Below are 13798 nucleotides of genomic sequence, written 5' to 3' on the forward strand. Positions count from 1 at the left end.
TCAGAGGGCGGCTCCCCAGTTATGTTGGGGACAGGGCCCCAAAGCCGCTCCATCCTAGATAATCGCTAAGAAATAAATCTGCTGCCAGGCCCTGTGGTTACTTGATGCCCAGCCGCATCCCCGCCTAGGCAGATGTGCTGATGGACAGCCCCACCCCACACCCAGCCCTGGAGCAGCAAAGTGCCCAGAACATGTGGAAAGGGCGGCGGCCGTGGCAGGGGTGTCCCGGGCCCGGAGCTAAGCTTTGCCTTTTAATCAACTCTCTCTACCAATTCCAAGGAAGCCTTTCTGGGTGCTTAAAATACACCCGTAATTTCACTCTTCCCTTAGACACAGTGTTCCCAAAAATATAACTTCCACTTTTGTCTAAAGTAGCCTGAGATTACTGCAATGCGTCAGGGCTCTGCACTTCTAGGCAGCAGGCCAGAAAGGCACCCTTGCACGTCTGCAGGGCACGGGAGGGGCAGAGAGTGTCATGGGCCATACCTTCCAGGTGGCCAGCCCCTTCCTAATGCTTCCAGGGGCCCCTTGATCAGAGGCCTAGGCATTCACGGCTGTAGGGCACCCTGATCCTCTCCACACCCCCAAAGACAATCTCTCATCTTTCTGTATCCCTCTCTTGCTCCGGTGGGGCCCCACATCTCAGCTGGGTAGTCTCTGGGCTGTCGGTCACTCTGCCTCCGTTCCATCTTTCTGATCCGGGTGGCTACTTGCAGCGGCTCCCTCCATTTTCTGCATTATGTGACGTCCCCGTGGTGAGCTGGGAACTCCCATGCCTGCTAGTCTGAACCTAGCACCACGGCTGGGAACACAGCCACCCCAACCCCGGGCCACGAGCAGCTCATCCTTATGCTCATCTCTCTAGCTGAACTGTCCCCTTGCCGTGTGCTCCAGTGCATCCTCCTGGGCACACATCTGGCACCCCAGACGCAAGCTTCCTCCAGGGGTGCTGTGGCCCTGAGTATGCACCTCTGGCCTGGCCCCATCAGCCCCAGGGAGTTCATGCTGCCTTTCCTGGCAACTCGAGGGGGATCCAGGGGTTGTTGGGGGGAGGGTGGGTCTGGGAGGCACTAGGGTCTTGCTTGGTGTCCTCAGGGCCTGGGATGCTGGGAACCCTCTGAGGCCCCTCTGTGAAATGTAATACCAGGAGGGGGCCCTACAAAGCCCCTACCACCCTCAGCCAGAGCTCACACACCCTTGCTGCACAAGCGCTCCCAGTTGCCTGTGGGACACAGAGCACGTGATCAGGAGAGTGAGAGCAGCAAAGTGAACTTATGAGACGAACCTCTGGGACATCCACGTCCAAGTCCTTCTTTTCTGACCCCTCCCCCACAAGACTGATTTAAGACACCCCTGTGGGTAAATGTATGTTTATGAATATATAAATACATATGGCACAGACCAATGCAGAAAGATTTGAGTTGGTGATAGGAGTCATTTGGACAAATAAGGGGACCTGGTTTCCTTATCTCTGGGGGGAGAGAGCAGAGCAGAAGTCAGAAGTGTGCACAAGGGAAGTAACTGGAATGTTCTGGAATGTTCTACATGCACACAAAGGTCAAGGGGTCAAGCAAACCTTTCGTATCCAGGGCCAGGTGTTAAGTATTTTTTTGGCCCTGTGGGCCATATGGTGTCTCTGTCACAACTGCCCCACTCTGCCTAGTAGTGTGAAAGCCACTACAGATGGTATGCAAATGAGCAGGCTTGGCTGTGTGCCAATAAAACTTTATGTATAGAAACAAGCCAGTTTCACCCATGGGCTGTAGTCTGCCAATCCCTGGTACACACAGAAAGGAATTATACCTCAAATAAGGAAAAAGATCTTTTTAAAAAAGGTTAAAAAAAAAAAGAAGCAGTATATGAAAAAATGCAAAGCTATAATAAAATGCGTCACAATTTTGCCAGAGTGGGGTGGATAACCACGCATGCTCCCCGGCAGTGAAAACTACCACAGCAGCCCTGGTTTGTTTCCTGTTGGGGAGACACTTAAAGGAGAAGAGAGAAAAGTTGAACCACAGTCAACATCTGGAGTTAGGTTCAGAAAGTCACCAGTCATGCCCCCAGGAGGACAAGGTGGAGGGTGACAAAATTCTGTGCAGAGGATCCAGCACTAACTGCATCAGAGGACAGCTAAAGCCCTTTCATTATGTTTGCCTGCAAGGAAACCTGCAGGGAGCGTGTGACTTCTCAGCTCAGTGTGGAGTGTCACCAAATGGGTGACTGCATTTTTTTTGCATTGACAAGCAGCTTTTAAAATAACATTTTAAGACTTAGCTCAAAGTGTGTCTGGAAGACCAAACTTGGGTGGAAAATCCAACCCTTGCAGCTGAGGGTGCTTTGTCATTGGTGACAAAGACATTCAGAGATTTCTGGTGCTGGGTGGGCACTGACAGTTCTCTTGGCTCTGGCTGGCCACGGGGCGGGAAGCAGCGGCACCAGCCACTGATTCCTGGGAATGAATCAGATCGCCAGCCAGAAACGGCATCCCCGCTGGCCAGCCACCCCTCGTTGAGACGACGAGACAGACTGTGAGACAGAACTGAATACAGCTGGCTTGATGTGTAACTACAACAGCACGATGTTACCAAAAAAAAAAAAAATCTGGAACTATTTAGGCATAGAACATCTGTAGCATTGAAATCACTCTTTGCCTGCAGTCGGCTTGAAACTTCTTAACTGGGGTGATTCTGCCCCTTAGGAGACACTAGGTGACATCTGGGGACATTTCTGATTGTCCTGATGGGGTAGGGGGTGCTACTGTCACCTGGTGGGCGGAGGCCAAGGATGCTGCTCAGCACCTTACAATGCATGGGATGGCCCCCCACCCTGGAGAAGGATCTGGTCTCAGATGCCAGTGGTGTGGGAGCATAGCCTCGGTCCTTGTGTGCTTCTGTCTGTGAGGTCTGAAGCTAACCCCACGTGGGGGCTTATTTGCCCTCTCATCCTCTGTGAGACCTGCCCTACTGCTGGCCCCCTCCCACTCTGGGTTCTGGCCTCAGCTCCTACCCTCCCTCGGGCTGCTCTGTCAACCCGGGGCCCCCCAACAACTTCCCCAAACATCCTGGGGAAGCCACATCGGGGACAGAAGCAGCCAGAGATTCTATTCCCCGCTCCTTGCAGCTGCCCGGGTGGGCCTCCCTCACAGGCTTTGCCTCCAGGCCCCACGGCATCCTCTCCTCCACTCTTGCCTGTCTCCCTATAACACCCATTTTCCCAGGAGTGCACCCTGACTCTCTCCTCCTTCTCCCATGTAGATTGTTGACCCCAATGTTCACACCTTTGACCTGCCAGCCACCCGGCCTAGAGGACAGCCTAAGGCCAGCAGAGCCTGGACCACTGGCTGGGGGTTGAGGCATCGCTCTCTGGAGCACCCCCGTTGCTGCCCCAGACTCTCCCAAGCCTAATTCCCACCTCTACCCCTCACCTCCCGTCAGCTGCCTATTGACATCTGACTTTCCTATCAACAGATTAGGGAAACAAGCTGGTTCAGGGACTCTCACCCCCAAATGCCTTTGCATTCACATAAAGTAGACACAACCCAGGCCTCTGGGGCCTTAGGACTCGGGAGACAGACAGGCATCAGATAAAGGCTCCCAGCCCAGACATCCGTCTTGCTGCGAATGCCCTGGCCCTCTTTTGTGGGTGGGCGACACGAGTGACTTCCCTCCTCCCGTCCCCATCCTAAGCCACCTCCCTGCTATGGCCCACACCCTGAAAATGGTCCTCAGAGGCCTGTCCATGGCCACATGCCCCTTTCTCAACATTTGCTCCACCTGGCAAATACGCCTCCTCCTGTATCTAACAAGCATGCTGCTTGGCCCCTGGACAACCTCTAAAACCTAACAAGCGCAGGGGTCCAGGGGGTCTCTGTGCTACTGGTACTCAGCTGCCCCTTTGATGAAGCACTGCAGACCACAGTCCACACCAGCGTCCCAGGAGCAGGTGCCTGCAGCCATCTCTGATCCTGCCTCCCCCTTCCCTTGGACTCTCTGCTCTGACCTCGGCTTGAGGAGCTTGGTCTGCTTTTTGAGGCCCCAGGTGGCCTGCCCCACTGCCCGCTACTCCTGAACTCCAGACGCCTACTGGCCACCAGCCTCTTAGCAAGTGTGGCAGGCACCTGCAGATGGGTGGCACAGACAGACGAACCTAGGTGTCTGCCTGCCCCGCCCAGTGCCTGGCGGGCCAGGGCGGGCCCGCACACCTGGAGCAGGCTGCGGGCCAGGGCTCTGCTCTCCTGCCTGGCTCCGCTCAGTCAACCCTGATAGTCTCCAGTGAGATCACTTCCATGTCTTCCCAACACTCTCGACTCTCCTGTTATGGCTGGAGGGGAACACTGATGGGGGTAATGCTGGCCTGGCTGGGGCAGGGAGGGGGCCAGAATGCAGGAGAAAACTCAACCGGAGACTCAGCCATGCATTTAGTGCTGAAATCACTGGTGAAAGATACACAAAATGCGGTCTTATCCACACAGCGGACTATTCCTTAGCCAGAAGAAGGAATAAAGCACCAACACACACTACCGCGTGGACGAACTTTGAAAAAACAAGGCTGAGTGGAAGATACAAAAGGCCATGTCTTGTATGATCCCATGAAATGTCCAGAACCAGCAAATCCAGAGGCAGAAAGCAGATCGGTGGTTGTCAGGGGCTGGGAGATGGGGCTGTGGGGGGAAGTGACGGCTCATGGGGTTTCCTTTGGGGGTTATGAAAATGTTCTGGCACTACACAGAGGTGAAGGTTGCACAATACTGTGAATCTGCTAAAAAATAATGAATTGTTCACTTGAAGTAGGTGAATTACATCTCAATAAAGCTCTTCAACAGAAACCCGAACTCCAGAGGCAGGTGCCTGGTTCTGGAACCTTCTGTCACTCAGCTGAGTGGCTCTGCCTGTGTGTTCCCCATGCTTGCCCTGTGGGAGGGAAGGACATGGTCTAGGCAGGTGTCCCTGCGGGTAAAGGCCAAGGCAGATGATGCCATGTTCAGGGTGACCTGACCGGGCAGGCCGGCCGGTGCCGACAGAAGGTAGTGGGAACAGACCTAGCTGGGTCTGATGGGTGAAGGGGAGATTGGGGAGTCTGGGGTCATGTGAGACTGGGTCTGGGGGTCCCTAAGAGGGTGCTGGTGCTCGGGACTGAGGCTAGCACAGATCCCAATCCCAGGCTCCTTTGGGGCCCCCAAAGGTGGGTCAGGGACAGGCAGGGAGCTCTAGGATCCTCTCGGTCCCATGACTCGCTGTCCTGGTCACCCACCTCCCGTGGGTGTGCCCGGCGGCTTGGGCATCAGGTCTCCCAGTCTTCTCTCTCTGTGTGGGCCAGGCTGCCGTGGCTACACCAAGGCCCCGAAACCCCAGCCTCTGGCCACTTGGGAAAATGGTGCAGCAAGGCAAGGATCCTCGTTTCATTTCTGCTTTCGAAATTAAAACCCCATGAGTGTTGGTGAATGTCAGTGGCATCTGTTACAGTTTAGGAAGGACAAAGAGGACCCCTGCCTTCAGCGCCCCCCACCCTCAGCCCTGATGCTGAGAGAGAGGAGGATGTTCTGGGTGGCTTTGTGGCCAGCCGGGTGGCCGATGCCAGGGCTGCTGCATCATGGAGTGGCCAGGTTCTCTGAGGAGGCCCGGAAGGCACAGTGGACCTCAGAGAGCAGGGAGGAGGACCTGCGGCTGCTCCATGCCCTGGTGAGCCCGCCTTCTGCACCTTCAGTATTTCTGAGCTAAGACAACAGTCCTCCACAAAAGACAGGTTTCTGGGGGCGGTTCAGAAGGCCAGCTGCAGCGCACAGCCCAGCAACATCGTGTGAAACGGTGACAGTAACAGGTAACTTGCAGCAGGCGGGCAGATCAGCTGATTGGAACCTGCTTTCCACAGTGCCCCCTTCCTGTTTCCTGGTCAGAATTGCACAGCAAGGCTGCAACCCGCACCCGGGGGGGGGGGGCGCCCAGTGACACCCAAACCTCAAAACATCTCAACTTCTCCTTTTGAGGAGCTGAGAAAAAGTCCCGATCGGCTTTCTGAGGCCCCAGCAGAGCTGAGAGAGGAAATCTTCCACGAACACAAAGAAGGAATACTGTGAACTCAGGCCTAGGCTGGGTTCTGGCTGTGGCTGCCTGCAGCGTGTCCCAGGGAACTCAGACCGTAGTGGGTTAACTTGTGTCCCTTAAAAAGATATGTCCAAGTCCTGATTCCCGGAACCTGTGAATGGGACCTTACTTGGAAATAGGGTCTTTATAGATGTAACTAAGGTAAGGATCTTGAGGTGAGACCACTGCTCTAAATCCAATGATGGTGTCTTGACAAGAGAAAGAAGATCACAGAGACAGAGACAGACAGGGAGAAGGCCATATGGAGACAGAGCCTGGAGTGAAGCAGGCACAAGCCAAGGAACGCCACACGGCAGCCACCAGAAACCAGGAGAGAGACTGGAGGGGACTCTTCCTCGGAGCCTCCAGAAGGAGCTGACCCTGCCCACACCTTGATTTCAGACTTCTGGCCTCCAGAACTGCGAGAGAATAAATTACTGTTGCTTTAAGTCCCCTGCTTCCACCCCCTCCCGCTTATAGTACTTTGAGATGGCTGCTCCAGGACACTTGCACACCAGAGCGCCTCTCCAAGGCTGTTTCCTCACTCGTCTTTAAAATGAGCAGAGCTGTTGTGAGTTCTTAGAGGGATGACAGGTGAAAACTTGGGCACTCGAAGCCAGCCACCCAGTGGGCCCAAAGGCACAATAACTAATCATTCCTGTTATTAGAAAGTGACTCTCAGGTTAGCTCAGAATGGTTGGAACTTACTTACGGACAATTTCTAAACCATAAGCACCGGAAAGAAATGGTGATTGGGTCTCGTGGGATCGCAAGCTGTTGACTAAGGCAGCTGTTCTCACCCAGGGGAGATTCTGCTCCCGGGGGACACTCGGTTGTGTCTGGGGACATTTTTTGGTTGTCACTATTGGTGGGGAGGAGATGCTACTGGCATGGGGGTTTCGCAGCACACAGGACAGATCCCCACACAGAGGATGTCCGCCCCAGACGTCAGTGGTGCTCTGGCTGAAGGGCCCAGCTCTAAACTAACACAACCTTCTCCCTTTCCAAACGGTGGCCTCAGGAAGCACATTTACGGCCGTGACGTGGATCTGGCTCAAGCCTGGTTTGGAAGCTGGCATGGGCCCCGCCTGCCGGCAGCTCCCACCCCTAGGGAAACTCGGCCTTGCCGGCTCACACGGCCGAGGCGCGAGGGAGGCAGCCAGGCCAGGTCAGAGGCATGTGACTCACGGGGTGCAGACACCCGCCGTGGAGGGTGACTAACGGCCCTCGAAGAAAGTGCCAGAATCCCTCCAGGCAACTGCAGGGGAGGAGCGTGGAGGCCAACAGGATCACTGCTGAGCCCTGGCAGAAATCTTGGGGAAGAAGGCACTGCCAGCTGTCACTTGGTGGGGGCTGCTGTGAGCTGACTTGTGTCCCCCTCCACCGCCCAAAAGGCTCGTCTACATTGTCCTGGCACTGGAGCCCGTGAACGTGGCCTTATTTGGAAACCGGTCATTGTTGACGTAATTAGTTACGATGAGGTCACCCTGGATTAGGGCGGGCCCTGAATCTGATGACTAGTGTCTTTATGAGACGAGAAGATGATGTGATAACAGAGGCAGGAATTGGACAGATGCGGCCATGAGCCCAGGAGTGCCTGGAGCCCCAGGAGCTGGAAGAGGCGGGAAGCATCCTCCCCGAGAGCCCTCAGAGGGAGTGTGGCCCTGCCCCAACCTGGATCTTGGACTTCAGGCCTCTGGAACCGTGAGAGAGTAAACTCCTGTTGTTTTATGCACCGTCTTCTGTGGGTACTTTCTTCTGGCAGCTCCAGGGACCTCATGCAGTTGCCCTGGAGGGTCCTTGGCTAGAAGTGGAAGCCACACGGTGCCGATCCTGCCTCCTCACTGCGACGAGTTGAGACCTTGGGGCTTGGCGCGCTCACTAAGGATGGCACATCCACCTGCCTACCTGGTTCTTTGAGGGGTGAGCGGCCCACTTGACGAAACACCCCACTCTGTAAATGCTGGGCCCCCCACTTGTTCACATCCTTAATTTCTAAAGTCATCAACTGCCTGCACCATTTTACCTTGAACTGCGTGCCAGGCTCCAGTGCTTTGGCCTCGAGTGCCTATGGTGGCCCTTAGCTATGGCTGGGAGGACACTGGGGCCATTGGTGGCTTTGAGGCAGCTGAGTTCCACAGCTGGGATGGAGCCAGATGGAAATGGGGGCACCCTCCGGAGCTCCATCACACAGGACCCACCCCTCGGCCCACGAGGCCCTGAATGATTTGCCTGTCACATTTCTGTCCCCACTGCCTCCTGCTCTGCTCCTTGTTCGCCCCGCTCAAGCCCTTTCCCGCACTCTCCAGGGCCCTGGCTTTCCTCCAACATGCTAGGTGTGGTCCAGCCTCCTGGCCTTTGCACTGGCCATGCCTTCCTCCCAGACACTGCACTGCTCATCCCACCCCCTCCAGGGCCCAGCCTGGCATCACCTTCTCATCTCTTGCCCCCTCACCCCTTCCTCAAGCCTGCTTGCCATTCTTACTGGCTTCTAGCTTGTCTAAGAGGTTCGCTGTTTCATCTCACTGCCTGCCCCCTTGTCACTGGACGGCAACTTCCCGGGGGCAGGCCTTTGTATCTTTTGGCCACTGCTTAGCCCAGTGCCTAGAGCGGTGCCTGCACATGGAATATTTGCAGAATGAATGTATCGTTACGTCAGAGGAGGGAATGCATGCGGGATACGCAGCATTAAAGAGAAAATGTCCGCTCTGTGGCCAGATCACTGAGTTGGTTTTAAAAACATTTGTGCAAAAAATGACAACCTTTATGTTACGTGCGGAGGAAAAGACAGAAATTGGCCATGCGTGCTGGCTCGGGGCCAGGCTGTACAGTCCTAACTAATTTCTCGCTGATGATCTCAGAGATCATCAGGGAGGAAGAGGAACTGAAGTATATTCAGCAGGCACAGCCGGGATGGGATTTCAGTGAATTCACAAGCAGCCCTGCATTAGGTAGCTTGGAGGAATCAGTAAAAAGCCCAAGGTCAATGTTCCAGGGTGGGTGGGACCCCTGGACTTCCCTACCCGGCCCGCCACTCCTCAGGAGGGAAGGGCTGGGGTCCTGTGGCTGGACAGATGGTGGCATATCCAGGGAGTGACACTCAGCAATGTGAAGATACGAGGTCTCAAGCTGAGAAAAGACACGGAAGAACCTTACATGCATATTACTAAGGGAAAAAGCCCGTCTGAAAAGGCTACAGACGGTGTGATTCCAGCTACACGGCATCCTGGAAAAGGCAAAATTACGGAGACAGTGAAAGGATGAGTTGTTGCCAGGGAGGGAGGGAGGGAGGAACAAGCAGAGCACAGGAGATTTTTAGGGCAGTGGAACTATTCTGTGCGATACTCGTGGTGAATAGGTGACGCTGTGCATTTGTTCAAACCTGCAGAATGTACAACACTGAAGGTGAATCTGAATGTAAACTGGAGACTTAAGTTACTAATAATGTGTCAATATTGGCTCATCAATTGTTAAGAAAGGCACCACACTAAGACAACAGGTTAATGACGGGAAAGTGAAGGGGGTGGGGGAGGATATGGGAACTCTGTATTATTTGCTCAGTATTTCCATAAACCTAAAGCTGCTCTAAGAAACAGAATCATTTATGTCATTATAGTGAATAAAATTTAACTATTTAAGGCTATTAAAATTACTTACTCAAAATTATTTAATCCTTGTAAAATGTTACTAAAAACAGAAAGAAAGCAGAATCTTTGATCCGAAACCCAGAGGCACAGACTCCTGGGTGTATCTGCTGCCCCGTCCTCACCAGGGAACGACGGTTAAGCTGAGATGTGGACACTTCTTGTCCTAAGACCCTAAGAGTGATCACTTCCACTGCCCCAGTGTCCTGAAGGCTCACCCACAGCGACACATCATGGGAACACTAGAGAGGGCACAGGAGGCTGGGGCATTTCCTTCCCTGCTGCCTTTGATGCTACCAGCTGGTCCCCTCCTCTCATCTCACTGTCCCCAGCCCCCAGGCCTGTACCACACCTTGCTGGCTTCCCTCTGCCCCACAGCTACCCCTGCCAGAAACACCCTGCCATGAACTATTCAGTTTGGACATGCCATCTTTTTCTTTCTGGGACCCAGAGTGCAGACTGCCACCCCTCTGGATGTTAAGAGCACTTTAATCACACCTGGTTATTTTCTACATCCTAATGCTTTGACATTCGGGGCCTGGACGACCCTGGAGGGACTGCCCCATAGGAAACGATTCTCCTGCGAGGACACCTTCCAAATACAAACCAATCATTCCAGAGTCCACACCCCCACCACCTCAGTTACCATGGCCTCACACTCAGGACTACTTTCCCCTTGGCCTGATCACTCCAGGCCCACGTACCAGACAATCAGGACAGCCCTTACGCCCCAGGGCTCTGAAATTATTCAAACTAGCCAACCCTAAGCCCACTTATCCTGCCTTCTCCGACCCATCCTATGAAACCCACGACAGAGATTCCTGTCCAAACTCCCCAGCACTTGCTGCCTCCTGACGGACCCTGGTGCCTCCCCGTGTGGCCCTGCATGGCATGCTGCGCCTCCTGTTTCTAGGGGACTGTAAATCTGTCTTCTCGATGGCCGGTGCTTCCCCTATCTGAACAATAACCAAAAACACACATTAAAGCCCCTCCCACCAACTAGCCCCCACTCACCTCCAGCACTGGGCCAGCGCCGAGGATGGTCCTCTCGACGCCGCTGGCATAGCCCTTCTGGCTCAGGGCGGTGAGGCAGTGGATCAGGAAGTTGGTGCTCTGCGTCTTGCCGGAGCCGCTCTCGCCTGAGATGACAATGCACTGGTTGACATGCTTGCGGAGCATGGCATAGTAGGCGACGTCGGCCAGTGCAAACACGTGCGGCTCCAGCTTGCCCAGCTGCTGGTTCTCGTACATCTTCACGTACTTGGGGTTGTAGATGGGGAGGAATTTGAAGGGGTTGACGGCCACGAGGATGCTCCCGGCATATGTGTAGATCTTCTGCTGCAGGAAGCGGTGCTTGAGGTTCTTCAGGAGGTTCTCCTCGGTCAGCTCGGGTAGGTTGCACAGATCGTCAAAGTCTGCCTGCGGCCGGGGCAGGAGGCCGCGCTCCACCAGGCGCCGGGCGGCCGTGGCCTGGGACACCAGCTGCATGTGCACGTACTTGATGGTCCCATCTGCGTTGCGCTCCTGCAGCAGGAAGTAGTAGCCGTCCTCTTGGGGATGCTCGTCCTGTGCCCGCCGTGGCCACAGCAGCACGCGGTGCACGGGCGAGTCGTTGGCGTCCAGCACCCACTCCTCCCCGCCCGTCTCCTTGACCTCCACCAGCACGTAGCGCTTGGTGCCGTCCAGCCGCAGGCTGGCGATGGCGTCCTGGATGACATCGGACGTGGTGCTGTCCTTGGTGGCTGTCACGCGGCACGAGGCCTGGCAGGAGGCCTGGCTCTCGCTGGTGGCCAGCTGCGGGTAGATGTGCAGGTGGTAGGCCGCCTGCCCCAGGCGGCCGGAGCTGCCTGCCTCGTTCACACTCATCCTGCCTGCGGCCTGGCCTCAGCATGCCTCCCGGGCTCGGGGCGCGCCTCCTGGAGCTGGAAGGGAGGAGGTGGCATGATTAGAGTGGTGGAGGGGGTCAGAGTGGTGGGGGCACACTGATGTCCACCCCCAGAGAGACAGCTTCAGACCCACGACCTGAATCTGCGGGCTCTCCTGTAAAGCCAGAAAGGCAGAAGGGCCTCACCTGCCCTTCAATGTGATCCTCAGCTAGGGTCTGCGGCCATGGCAAAGTGACATCACCAGGTCCCTCTCCCAGAATCAAACCCTTCCCCTGGAGTCTGCTCCACCCCAAGCCCTGTCCCTCCCCTCCCAGAGTCAGCCTGTTACCCTCAAGTCCAATGGCCACAACCATCTCAGCTCAGTCCTTCCTGGCATCTCCTCTCTGACAAAACCTCCCGTGGCAGCTCCCCAAGTGGACGAAGACTCGGCCCCATGGGCCTTGGTTACATCCTCCAAAACACATGAGGGACAGAGAGAAGTATGTTGGGACAACCAAGACCAAACCTGCCCTGAAACTCAGGGACCCTAAAACCCCAGGGAAGCAGAAACCTACCCAAGGAGGACAAAGTCAGGGAGAGCCTCCCAAAAACTCGCTTGAGAGAACTGCTCAGAGTGCATTTACTTCTAGAACCCACAACCCCATTCTAACCACGAAAAGAACATCAAACAGACCCAGGTGGAGGGTATCCTGCAGGACGCCCAGCAGTCTTCCCCGAGACTGCCAAGGTCCTGAGAAACAAGAAAAGACCAAGGATCCGTCCCAGCCAGAGGAGTCTGGGGAGACGCGGTGACTTAATGTAACAGGGTTTCCTGGATGGGGTCCTCGACCAGAGAGAGCACACAGTGGGAGACCTGGTGACATCCGAATATCGTCAGGTGGTTAGTTAACAGCAGTGCATTCACGCGTATTTCTTAGTGGTACAAATGCGCCCTGATAACGTAAGACGTTCACATTTGGGGAATGTGGGTGAGGGGTATGGGGACTCCATGTTAGGTCTCTGCCACTATTCTGTAAATCTAAAATGACTCCAGCAGAAGCAGCTTATTTTACAAAGACCTACTGTATAGCACAGAAAACTACATTCAATTTCTTGTAATAAACTGTAAAGGAAAAGAAACTGAAAAAAAAAGTATATGTGTGTGTGTGTATATATATATATATATATATATATCACTTTGCTGTATACCTGAAACTAACACTGTAAATTGACTACACTTAAATAAAAAATAAGAACTTAAAAAAAAGTAGTAGCTTATTTTAAAAACTGCACTTACTTCTGAAGACACTTTTGCTTCAAGAAAGAGAAACCATAGCCAATGCTGGCAACTGTGCCTTGGAGTAAGAGGCCTAAATGCAGTGTGGGTCACGCGCCGGCTGCCACCCAAGTGTGGCCAAAGATACAAAGATGAACCGGACCTTGGCTCAAAGCCCAGTGGGAGAAGCTGATATGCAAACACACATGAGAGAATATATCAACCATGAGCGTGAGAAGCTATTGCCCCCGAGAGCCAGAGAAGGCTTTCGGGGAGTGGCAACACCTAAGAGGGGCTCTGAAGGGAAGAGGAGTTCGTTCAACAGGAAGGCAAAAGGAAGGAGGACAGTGTGGTGGCTCACGGCTTGTTTTTACAAACAAGGTTTCACTGGACTGAAGCTGTGCCCATTCATGCCCATATTGTCCATGGCTGCCTTTGTTACATGAACATAACTGAAGAGTCGGGACAGAAACCTTGAGGCCTGGAAAGTTGAATGTACTTATTTTCCAGTCCTTATAGAAACAGTATGCCAACCTCTGCTGCCCTGGACAGAAGCGTGACTCAGCCCTGTGGGCGTGAGGGGCCACCAGAGGCTGAGATGATATGGGCTCTGGGAAACGGAAGCCTATAGCAGTGTTAGGAGGGTAGGGGACTGGTGAGCTAGGGAGTGGCAACAGGTAGGAAGGCTAGGGGGGAGATGTGAATACCACATTTTTTAAACTGTCCTCCCAAATTATTAAGAGTTGTGGTCGTTCAAGGGTCAACTGAATATATTTCTAGCAAATGCAAGCTAATCTATAGACAGAAAGCTGATCACTGGCTGCCCCGGGGAGGGGGGTGGGGCGGGAGGACAAAGGAGCCGGGGCGACTTTTCCAGTGATGGATGTGTCCACTATCACGATCGTGGTCATGGGCTCACAGGTGTTTGTGTGT

At 54.3% G+C, this 13798-nt stretch overlaps 1 protein-coding gene across 17 annotated transcripts in view; it reads right to left on the minus strand.

The window, feature by feature from the left end:
- The window catches only part of MYO9B (myosin IXB), an 84969-nt gene that overhangs the window by 58004 nt on the left and 13167 nt on the right, over window positions 1-13798 (minus strand). For 16 of the 17 annotated variants that reach the window (XM_072947426.1, XM_072947425.1, XM_072947422.1 and 13 more), the window contains exon 2: window positions 10739-11646. In XM_072947426.1, coding sequence (XP_072803527.1) covers window positions 10739-11590 — 852 coding nt within the window. In that variant the 5' untranslated portion in view covers window positions 11591-11646. Of the gene's footprint in view, window positions 1-10738; window positions 11647-13798 lie in introns of those variants that run through there. The other variant, XM_072947432.1, reaches the window with a different exon arrangement.

Source organism: Vicugna pacos, chromosome 22 (assembly GCF_048564905.1).
Source record: "Vicugna pacos chromosome 22, VicPac4, whole genome shotgun sequence".
Taxonomy (NCBI): Eukaryota; Metazoa; Chordata; class Mammalia; order Artiodactyla; family Camelidae; genus Vicugna; species Vicugna pacos.